The 12,186-nt window shown below is 35.1% G+C and overlaps 2 protein-coding genes across 2 annotated transcripts; one reads left to right on the forward strand and one right to left on the reverse strand.

Annotated features, from left to right (window-relative positions):
* The first annotated feature begins 116 nt into the window (after positions 1-116).
* Positions 117-1,617, forward strand: LOC132696641 (protein abrupt-like). Its single transcript, XM_060661590.1, has 3 exons — positions 117-434; positions 485-1,240; positions 1,294-1,617. Exons 1-3 carry the CDS (start codon positions 252-254, stop codon positions 1,537-1,539), a joined length of 1,185 nt encoding a protein of 394 aa, XP_060517573.1. The 5' UTR covers positions 117-251; the 3' UTR covers positions 1,540-1,617.
* Positions 1,618-3,273: 1,656 nt separating this feature from the next.
* LOC132696875 (uncharacterized) lies at positions 3,274-6,863 on the reverse strand. The gene is made up of 3 exons (XM_060661968.1): positions 6,786-6,863; positions 6,529-6,593; positions 3,274-4,558 (listed from the first exon to the last, which is right to left on the reverse strand). Exons 1-3 carry the CDS (start codon positions 6,807-6,809, stop codon positions 3,331-3,333), a joined length of 1,317 nt encoding a protein of 438 aa, XP_060517951.1. The 5' UTR covers positions 6,810-6,863; the 3' UTR covers positions 3,274-3,330.
* Positions 6,864-12,186: the final 5,323 nt, after the last annotated feature.

The following is a 12,186-nucleotide window of genomic DNA, read 5'->3' on the forward strand; positions in this document are numbered from 1 at the left end:
TAGAAGACTGAAAGAAATTGCCGACTGATCATGGTTACATTCGCTTCGTAAAGAAAAGAAGAAGGAGAGAGGATATTTAACTTACCAAAACTCTGTTATAGTCTGTGATATGAGTACGTCCGTAGCCCCACTTTTTTAGGATAGTTTGGCAATACATTTGCGTTAATAATTTAAGTTTTTATTTATTTTCATGTTCATTTTGTTATCATTTAGTTGCGATGCTTACGAATTAAAGCGTTTTTATTTTAAATATGACTTCCAAGCATTTCTGTTTAAAGTGGACTAAATTTCAAGCAAGTATCCTCAATGCGTTTGAAAGCTTGCAGAATACTGAGGATTTAGCAGACGTTACCCTATCATGCGAAGGCATCAGCATCAAAGCACATAAGTTTATCCTATCTGCTTGCAGTCCTTATTTTCGTTCCATATTTAAGGTATATATTGCATTTTTGATTTTGTTACTGTTTAATTCTTCTTTTTCTAGGAAAATCCTTGCTCTCACCCAATTGTTATCCTTAAGGATGTGTCTTATATAGATCTAATAGCAATAGTTAATTTTATGTATCATGGAGAAGTTATGATATCTGAAGAACAACTTCCTTCATTTTTACAAACTGCTATGGTGTTACAGGTTTCAGGTTTAATAAATAGTGAAAATCCATATACAGTTAAACGGCACCCGGAGTCTGCTAAAACTAAAGTGAGCAATATCGAAATTCCTGGTGGAGAAAGTTGCTCTAAAAAAGTAAAACTTGGTCCCAAAGGGGTAAAAAACAATCTGCCAGAGGCCAATTTTCGCAAGAGAAGTATTCCTATGCATTTTGACATAGTCAGCAACGAAAAATCCAAAATAGAAAATACTGAAGCTACCAGTGATAAACTTGAGCATAATAAAGATGGTGCCACCGAGTTGGACCCCAAATCTGAAACACAAACTCAAGGGTCAATACTAGAAGCTGCACTTGAGGTAAAGTCAGGTAGTATATTGGAACGTTCACTAACATCAGCTGCTGCAAAACCTACATTTTCTTGTGAGAAACCGGGTTTAATCTCAGTATTGCCCGAAACCCAAAAACCAATTTTTATACCCGGAAAATCTCTGATTATTGAAAATGATATGTTGAAAATGAGATCCTCATCAGAATCTTCCTCAAGTCCATCGACTTTTGATAGAACTGCGGAATTTTTGCATCCAGCTATTAAAATTGAAGAACCAAATGAGATGGAGATGGACAAAGAGGTAAGAACAAGCTATCAGTAACAAAATAAAAAACTAGATTTATTTGCTTTCAGTTAATGGCTCCTGATGATGTTGTGGATTTCTCAAAAAGTATTGAAGTTCCGCATCATAGCAGTCAGTGTGGCAATTGCCCCCATTGCGGGAAAATTTATTCGAATCAGTCTGCTTTGAAGTACCACGTGAGGCTTATGCATTCTGATCTAACAAACATGTATTGTTGCCACCTGTGTCCCGAAAGTTTTGATTATCGGGAAGGGTACAAAAAACACATGGCCGACGCTCACTCCATAAGGAATTGAACACAATTGTTTATTTATTTTTTTTTGTTACTTTGCTGTTTTATATTTTTTTATCATATATTTTATGTTAATAAATTTAAAGGGTTTTGAAATTTGGTTTTTATTGCGAGTTACTTTATGGGCAATCAAGGAAACATACCAAAATATTTTTTAATCCCAGAGTGCTTCTTAATATGTCAATAACTTAATTTCAGTTTTTCTATTAATGGAGGTTAGTTTTGGTATCACTAGTTTTTCAAATTTAATATCAGTTTTAAAGGAAATTTTAATTACTAATTGACTGTAACAAACTAAAAATTTGATATCACATTTACGCATGACTACCCGCTATTTTTTCGGAATTTAATAATTTTAATAAATGAGTGATTTAAAAAGTTTACCAAACATGTTGCATAATATACTTTTCCAACGACCGTTAGTTTTTGGGTACATTTTTGCAAACAAGGATACATTCACTGACATGACTGTCAGAATTGACCAATGTCAAAATTCAAGCAGTGCGGTAATATCTCCGAAAACATCCGATTGCTCCCAAACCCGTGGGCTAATATCTCGGAAATAGCCGAAGTGACTCGGATCCGTGGGCCAAGAAACTCACGTGTTAAAGTGACGCCTCCTGCATGCTAGATCGGTATATAATTACGTATTTTACAGAAGAGTAGAGTAGAAAAATAATCCTTTATAAAATACATAAAAGACGACCAACAAACTTTAGTAACTTCAAACGCAAAATGATAATGTAATATTAAGTACATAAAATAATAAAATATTTAAATAATAAATATAACTCTAAATTAAATAAATACCAACGCAACAAAAATTCATTATACACCTTTTCTCCATAAAATTTAACGATTTTTTTCTTATTTGTCAAGAAAAAACTAGTTACAATTTTTCCATTACCAAAAACATTTTTTTTATTCGCAGAATTGTAAAACCATAGATGACGTAGGTTAGTTTCACTAGGTATTTAGTAGTAGATACTTTTTCGAATTTCAAAAATAGTTTTGCTAAAAAAATTGAAAACTCAATAACAACTTTTATATCACTCACTTTTCAGTCACTTCAAAAACAAAATGCCAATTTTTCGTATGTTATTTTATATATCCATTTTATAAATTAAATGTTATGTATGTTATTCTATTCTTATCATAATAAAATATTAAATTAAATTATAAAAATTCTAAATTGAATGCAAAGCAGTAAAAAATCATTATAATTTTTTTTCAATAAAAACGTTTTAATTAGCGATATTTCTTTACTCAGCTTGTAAAAAAACTGGTTTCAATTTTTCAGAAGTAGTTTCACTAGGTGTCACTAGTTTTTGAAGAGTAGTATCAGCTTTTGCGGTATTTTTAATTGCTTTTCGCAAAATGAATCTTTAATATTTGGCATTAGTAATTTTGTTTTTTTTGTTGTTGTTTAGATGAGTGCACAGAATTGAAATTTCAATTATATATTCATACCAAATTCAAGAAAATGCCGATTTCTTTTAATCATTAAAAAAAAACTTTTTAATATCCGTAAGAATTTTAGTAACTGTAAACATATATCGGCATTTTTTCTTATTTTATTTCCTATGTAATAATGAGTATATTATTCAGTGATTATAATATCAATAATAATTTAAATGGACCCAACGCAGCATAAATTAATTATAAACTTTTCCTTAATTAAACGTTTTATTTAACGATTTTTCTTTTCTTAAAGTAAAAAAGGGATTAAATAAAATAATATAAAATCATCTTTGGCACTCCCCACGTACAACGTAAAATAAACAACCCCGATACGTTAACCCTTATTCGGGTTAGCCATTGCCGAAACTACCCTATTCTTATCTAGTTTCGTGCCGTTCCTCAGAGAGTTCCTAATCATATCCATCAAGTCATCGTGGTCCACCCCTACCACTTTAGTGCCTTTGCCGACGATAGCGACGCCATCTCTCGTCGTGTACGCGACTCCGTTGGGTCCGACGATCGCAGTGCCACCGTCACCGGCGCTAGCTATCCCCCCAGGTCCCGCTATCGCCACTCCTCCTTGACGCACCCTAATTCTATGCACGAAGATCCCGTTTCCGGTGTTATCTTTACTAAAGACCTTCTTCGAACCCTCGTTCGAAACGTTTATGTTTTGTTTCTCCTCCTCCAAATCTTGCTCGTCCGTTTCGTCCACGTAAACCGTTTGATCCCTTATTGGCGGCGACAGTACCGATTGCTTAACGTTACGTATCGCGTCTGGCATCCCATCAGGCGATTCCCTCGCCCTTGCGACGTCCTTTTCTCTGATGGTGACCCGAAACTCGTCGTCGTCATCGTCAGCGATGACGTCGTCCATGTCCAAAACCGCGTCGTCCGTTCTCGTATCGAAACTAACGGTTTTTTCAGCCTCTGCGGTGTTTCTCCTGGTCGGTGTCAGTTTGCAGGGGCCACCTTGCCCGGCGTTGGGCCCGTACTCTACCATGTTGGTGACCGCGTAATACATCTGAAGGAACGGGTCCCTGATGTATATCGGGAAAAAATTTGCACCGGGCCAGTTCCAATTTTGACGACCCTGTTGGTTTGTTGTCGCATCTCCCGCAGGCACCTCGAACGGACTCATCGCTCCGGGTATAAGAAACTGATAGTGCGTGACTTTTCTTTTGATTTGTTGTCCAGCTACGTTTTCCTCCTGATGGAGTTGGTCGTTTTGGGCGGGTCTTCTCAGTCGTGGCGAGGACTCGTCTTTGGAATGTTCCTGTCCTGCTTTTAAGTACTCCAAAATCGGATTCGAGAGCACGTGCTTGAACAAGTCTACATTTTGGGAGCGCCGTTTTTTATATTGGGACCTCTGATACGGAACAGGGTACCGAAATCTGAATCGATTGGAGGTTTTCGGCGCCAAACCGTGGTCATCATTAACTTGGGCGATTTTTCGCAAAATCTCTTCGGTTTTCGCGTCGATTTGGGCCCTCAGTCTCGGGTCGCTCGGGTCGGGCGGCGGCTGAGATCGGAACTCTACCTTTGTCTTCAGCTGGTCCAACCTGGAAAGGAAATAGATTGCTTTCTATAGAAATTTATTTGGCCAGTCGGATAATAATTGATTGTATTATAAATAATAACGTTCAGCACTTTAGATTGAAACAAATATCCAATTACAATGAACATGAGTGAATGAATGAAAGTTTGAAAATTTTTAAAGCCTGCACGCATTTTTTTATCTGTCATTGAGTTACGTGTGTTGAAATTTCTGCCCAGATAGCACACGGCACCAATTGGATATGTCAAATTAGTCCATATATATTATCCGTGCCCTCCAGGAAAATATCTGAACGTCTAATGGAATATGATTTTTGTACAACTTCTTGACATCCAGCAGCGGATGTCTTGGCTAGCCTTTAAATATTCACTGTTATTACTATACCACATATGTAATGCTAGCTGAAGACTATTGTCAACTCAAATTTTGCAAATTAAATTCAGACCGATATTGTCAGATCTTATATTTAATTTATAATTATTTTTGAAAACAGTGATAATGAAATCACAATCAATAAGAAGGATCGATACTCACCAAAAACTAAATTTCATATGCTTTGGTTAAACCTTAAAATCCTAACCAAACAATTCTCGTCGTGCCATTATCTTCGCGCCAATTTATTGTAAGTACACGTTAATTATTACAAATATGATTCAATAAACTTTAATATTTTAATGTTTCTTTCATAAATATTTCAAATTTTCTTAAAAGAACTTTTTTAGATTTAAAAAGAAATTTGCGTCTTTTAAGAATAATCCATACTTGGATTTCAAAAGTACTCCATACCTGCATTCCAGAAGATTAACATGTCTGGATTCAATGCCTTAAAATCTATTCTTTTAGTGTATAGAAAGAAAACGACCATTGGCTAAGTAGAGAGAATTTTACGTTGATATAATATAATATAAGCCAACTATACAATACTTTTGGTTAGTTTTAGTTAGTTTTCGTTAGTTTCGATTACTTCTGTGAAGTTTTGATTAAATCTGGTTGGTAATTTATGGGTAGTTTTGGTATAATTTTTAGCTACAAATTGTATAAAATCTTTTATTTCGCCACTCCATGAAACTCACATCACAAAATGTGGTAGTTTTGGTTAGTTCTGACCAGTTTCGGTTAATTTTGGTTATTATTGGTTAGTTCTGGTTAGTTATGACTAGTTCTAGTTAGTTTGGGCCAGTGTTGGTATAATTTTATAATACAAAATTTCTTGTAATTTTAGCAACAAATTTCGCAACAGGGATCGATACTAACGCAGACTAAAGTAAGTGAGATTTTCGGGATATTTAAACAATTTTGTTTCATATGTGTTGTTTTATCTAACTACGTAAAAGATTAGTTTGCGATATTATATGCTGTTTAGCTAGGATGTTTTGCGATCGTAGATGGCGTTTAGATCTCAGGTTCGGACGAAATTGATCTGCAATGACCATATGGCTATTAGACATATAGAGGCTCTGCCTATTCCAATAATATCCGGGACTTACAAAGCGAATAAGAAAAAAGTGAGCACGTCCATTCAATATGCGCATGCGCGACATTTAAAACCTCGTTTTGAACCAATGACCTCAACAATAAACATGGCCACTGATAGATCGTCAATAAGTTTGGTTCCGGTATTTTTACGGAGAGTTAAATGTGTCCAAAAAGCTTATCTACGACAATATCTATGCCGGCTGCGGCGCATCAATTTTTGCCGTAGTAAGTATTATCTAATAGCTATGTGGCGATGACATATATCAGTTAGAAAAATGCATCCCGCACTAGCAAAATAGAACGTTCCAGGTTTCTAAATCAGGAGTGGTACAATCCACAGATTAAGTGTACAACTTGCTGAGGAGAATGGAAATATAAAGAACAGTTAACAGAGACGCTGTAAACTCTGTCTTCTGGAGCCCCGTTTTCCCATCATCGGATTTTAGACGTGCAGCGTTGGAGTTGAATTTTGCCAAACTTAATTAATTGAATACTTACTCGGTCGGTGTATTGTCACCATTACTTGCAGATTGACTGAAGACAAACCCCGATGCCGATAATATCTGCACAAAAACATGATATTGAAAAACTCTAATGCTTGACTTTTGTAGGGGTAGACAATATAGGTATGTTTTTTTTTTTTTAAAGAACAGGGTAATAAGCGACCAAATTAATGAGAAAAATCTGCAAACATGTAAAAATCACACACCAAATACATATTTGCAATCGAAAAGTGGAGCGAAATATTTACGTACCAAAATAAAAATAACACTAAACATTGTCTAACGGGAATAACGGAGCAAAAATACTTTGCTGCCGTTCCGCACAAGAACTGGAATTGTACTGGCGGCCCAGAAAATTTACAACACTTGCGGTTCTGAGATGTGTTGGAGATCGTTCGTATGTGATATCCGCGCGACTCTTTCAAAATTTTATACACGGTGGCCTAGAGACTGATCTCCTAAATTGGAAAGAAAAAATTTTTGAAGCCTCGGGGATTTCGCCATAACATTGCTAGTCATAGGCTCTGATATCTTTGTCTGGAGCATTTCGTATAAACTTTTTTCGTTATTTATGGAATATTTATTTCCCATTTATTATTGAGTAATTTTGTTCCAATTTTATTACTATTTAAAGTATTATTATTTTACCTACTAATTAATTGCTTAGGATATAACATGATTAACTACATTTCGTTGCTCAATGCCAGAGAGGAATACATTTTCAGTTAAAAGTTCTCATAAATTGCAATGATAGCTTCCGATAAATTTCGTATTTCAGTTTTTAAAACCCGCACGAGGTGAATGAAAATAAGCCGCATTACTGCAGGTAGTTTATTAGAATAATAAATATTGTAATAATTATGCATGATTATAATTATAAAGAGATGATATAGAGAGAAATGTAGAGGAGATGGTACAAATATGGACTACCATTTAGTTAGTAGAACAAGTAGAACCTAACAAAAGTTATACTGACAGTTATTTGAATTTTCACTTAAGTATTTTTTTTTGTTTAAATAAAAATGACATCATATCATAGCAATGAGAAAGTATTACACATATGGGCTACTGCAGAAAATACCTACAAATATTAACTCAAGAGTTTTATTCATGTGTAACATTAAAAAAACACAACACAACCAAAATAACACAATATTATTCAGTACGACAAAAGCCAGACATAGTCGTTTCTATCAGCGCCTGCGTAGTCGACATGACACCACAAATTACACATTAAACATTGAATCCAGACTTCACCTTTGCGGTCTTCAGAAAATCTGCATCTAGGTCATCTGGCTTCTTTTGTAAAGGCATATCATCAATTTCGAAGCCTTCATCGGCTGACACAAACTGCGTTTCGTCATCTTCACTTTCAAAATCTTCCTTTGATTGCCGCTGTCTAGTGTTCTTCGATGTTTTGTACAACGAGATCTTTTGTGTTGATTGAGAAAAAACCTTTCTTTTAACTTGTTTAAAATTTTGTGTGGTTTTATTGGCAGTGCTCAACAATAATTCGTTTTTGTAAGGGGACGAAGTAATTACCGGTGCTTGTGAAAGATATCGGAACCGGTGAGATGTCAAATGAATGTAGTCTTAACTGGGTGGCTCTATAGCTGACTGAGATAGGCTTGGAGTTGTTATTGCAATTCTCTCTGAAACCAAACCGGGAATATCATTCGTGGAGTCATATATGTCACTTTGAACGGTGCAGTGTTCTTTTTCTGCTTCAGCAGCAAGAAAGTCCGCTTCTGAAAAAAAAATTTTATTAATCGGGTAAATAGTAAATAAGTAGTGCGGAATCCATTTACTGCAACTCCGCTGGTTTGAGTTTTGAAATAGGCCTTTCCAAAGAGTTCGCGAATATCATATTTCGATAAAGGAAGATGATTGTGACGAATCTATTGTCTAATCTCCTCACTGTAGTAACCCTTTAACGCACCCATGAAAGTTTTGTTAAAGGGGTGTAGTTTATGGGTTGAATGAGGGGGTTATGAGATTGTCACATGATTTTCTCGCCATATTAACGACGTCTAAATTACGCATATTACGTATTGTCCATCTAAGACTAGAAGAACAGGTGAAGATGCATACGGTTTTACCGTAACGATGAAATGTCTGAACCACTGGTCGAATGACGTGGCCTGAACCCACCAAAACTGCTGATACAGATGCCTTTCATTAGTTGAATATTCATATTTTTCCTAGGAAAATGAGCATCGGTGGTACGAAGTCTCCCCCTGCACTCATGCAGGCTATTAAAGTGATTAAAGAGCTGGACAGTTCTTTCAAAAGTGCGAAAAAGTTGTCAACACTCTCTTTGTTAAACCCTTTCGCGCGAGCGAAAGATGTCCCAGTAGGTATTCTAATTGACAACATATTTTCATGCCTTAGTAAAATATATCTAGCCAGCCCCTACCTGCTGGTTTTGTGTTTCCAAATGGATGCTTGATGCCATTTATTTCTGCAAAGGTAAATGCCATACGTTTAATATCTTTGCGTGTTAAACCATAAAACTTGGCTTCCATTTCAAGGATATAGCGAACCAATGTCTCTTCAAGTTCCGAATTCAAAACTGTACCTCGCCCCAGCTTAATCTGAAAAACCTGGTCCACGCTAAGATGAACCATTTTGGCTAAACGCTGCACTGTAGTTCTTGGAACATAAAAAGTTTTAGCTGCCTTTAGAGTACCCATATTTTTTCTCTTACTGCTTAAACAGTCTTTTTCATAACCTCTGTATCCCAGGTCTTTCGTTTCTTGGTGCTCAGATTGGAAGTTAGATACCATCAGTATTTTACATGGCATTCTAAAACAAAACGCACCATTTTAAATATTGCTACAAATATGGGATAGCCCATATTAAAAACATAATAATGGCCCATATTGGAAAAACTTTATAACTTCATAAATATTTTGTATCTTATATCTGTGCAAATTTAAAAACAAAATCTAAAGGTACAAACCTTTTGCTGTATTTTGATTGTTAAAAATCAAATTTACTCGCAAAAGCAACACGAAATCTCCAACATTGCAAAATTTATAAACATCGTACATACACACATAATCACACATAATCAAAACGACGCTTATGAAAGAAGAATCCTCTAAGAACCTCTAAGACGGTTACGATTACTAAAGAAAATATAACTGACACGTTTACCAATAGATATCTACAGGTGTATCAGAAATAACACTGTAGCCCATATTCCAGTCCTAGCCCATAATTATTCTCTTTTCTCTATTATTTACAATAATTCATTTGCAAATGAACTATAGTAGTTGGAGTCTAACGAAATAATAAGAGACATTTTGGTCTTTCCAATCCTGACATTTTGCTCAAAATCGTGAACACTTAGAGCTAAAGAACGCAAATATATTGATTCATTTGAATCGCGGAGCCAAAGTAGAATGCTTAGAATTCCCTGGACCACGCAAAGAACTTTTTTTGAATAAAGTGTTGAAATATTTTGGACACGTGGGTAGAAGACGAGATGATAATATAAACTGGCTTATAGTGATTTTTTCAAAGAAACTTCTACTGGCTACTGTAGTAATAATTACAAATCTTCTGAATCCCTTCTGCGTCGGTTGTTGATAAATCAAACTTACTGTTTCGGCAATCATTCTGTTGGCTTCTTCAGAGCTTAACTGAAACTGTGTCCGGGGAAAAGTCAGCAAGCTCGATTCATCAATAATCGATGCGGAAGCAACTCAGAAGATTTAGTACAGGGAAAGAGAATTAGAGGCCGATCAGCTATGAGATGGTCTAGTCAAATTAAACAAGATTGTTTTCGAAAAATCGTCGCTGGGCGAGAGGGAGACATTGTTTTTCTATCGTGCTCCTGCGGACCACTATGAGACTTTCGCAAAATCGATGTAATTGTTTTGTGCATACACCCTGTATAAAGTGTCTTTCAAGTCTCGCCGAACTAACAATAGCGTCGCCGAATGATATTTGAAACCTGAAACTCTCTCTCTCTTCACAATTTACGATACAGTTCAAATCAAATTATCGCATCTTTAGCAGTTTTTCATTTATCCCCAATAATCTACCCACAAAAACGGAAATTTTTAGGATGTTTTAGTTTTTTTTGCCCATAAATATATAAATCAAATAATGTTCGAAATAAATGTTATAGCCCTGGATCTCCTACGTTTCCTGGTATATGATTTTTTCCAATAGATTAAGTGGTTTTCAAGAAAGCACCTGTTTTCTGAAACCATGCAGTACGTGAGGGCGAGAAAAGGTGATTTTCATTTGGATTTTTTCAAATATCTGGAACAGCGTATGTGATAGACGAAACCCATAAATACAAAAACTGTGGCCAATAACACCAATAAACCAATTGGCGATATTTTTCACGAATTTTGATTTACGGGTAATAATTTAATAGCGAAACGAAAGATTTTCAAGGTCTGTTAGATTTTTGTCTATAATTGAAAAACCCTGTATATAATGGCAAAAATGCGTGAAATAAAAATTAAGGTCCCGGATCCCCCGCATTTCCCGGTCCACAAATTTTGCCGATCGGGTTAATAGTTCTCGAGAAAATATTTTCAAAAATTTAAAAAATATATTTTGCGAGAATCGAGTAAGACTTTTTGTTTTGTTGTGTTTCCGTTGTAGCCAATTTTCAATAATAGAGGGGTCTATTTTTCAGTTTTTTTGAATTTGTGCGCCCGGTACATTTTTGAAAAATTTTCAAGAAATCATCTTCGTCCTCATGTTCAACAATTTTTTCGGTCTCGTAAACCGTTTTCAAGAAATGATTTTTTTCTAAGACCCTTGCACACGCAGTTTTTAATTTTTAAAAAATTCTTTCCGACACTCCAGCCCCCCTAATTTGGATAGATTCAGAACCAGGCTTAATATGTATGCCAAATTTGAAGTTGCTAGCTTTAAATTTCGGACACTTATCGTGTTTCATAGCAATGTTCAAAAAACGGTAAAAAAACGAAAAAAAAAAAGATGGCCGTCAATGTCCGATCGCCGCCATTTTCAAATATCTTATGATCCTAGTGGACTGTAAAAAAGAAACAAAATTTGAAGCGTCTAGCTGAAACCGTTCGAAAAATCCTTGAACATTAGAACGGAGAACAGACAGACAAAAAATAAAAACGTTTTTTTTTTCAACCCTGTAATCGAGATCTGGAGTTTAGTGAGGAGCGCGTATACTTCCGAAAAGAATCGATTTCATCAATTTTTTGAAAGTAACAGTCGCAAAGCAACCCCTTGAGATCGAAAAATTTGAAACTTTATTTATTTTAAATTTATAACTCACTTGTAATATGAAATAAAACACAGTTAGTTCTGCCGCTAAAAGAATGGAGGGACATGTAGTTTTCACTTAGTAATTTTTATAAGACCCTAAAATTTTGTAAAGATGCATTTCTAAAAAAATTTGGAAAAAGTAATTTCTTGAGCCATTTTTCACAGTAAATTCTCTAAAAACAACTACATTTCATATTGAAATCATTTGAGAAATTCCTGGTTTTGATGTAGTTCTTTCGAAATTATTTTTTTTTTAAACGGCCAGTTTTTTTATATTTCCGATTTATTTAGTTCCAGTGTAAAACAATCTTTCTCAAACGATTTCCTTAAAATTATCAACCCGGTAAGGAGCACCATAGCACGATAAAAATATCCCGTTTAA

This window comes from Cylas formicarius, unplaced genomic scaffold, assembly GCF_029955315.1.
Source record: "Cylas formicarius isolate icCylForm1 unplaced genomic scaffold, icCylForm1.1 PGA_scaffold_1__22_contigs__length_36826433, whole genome shotgun sequence".
In the NCBI taxonomy this organism is placed as follows: domain Eukaryota; kingdom Metazoa; phylum Arthropoda; class Insecta; order Coleoptera; family Brentidae; genus Cylas; species Cylas formicarius.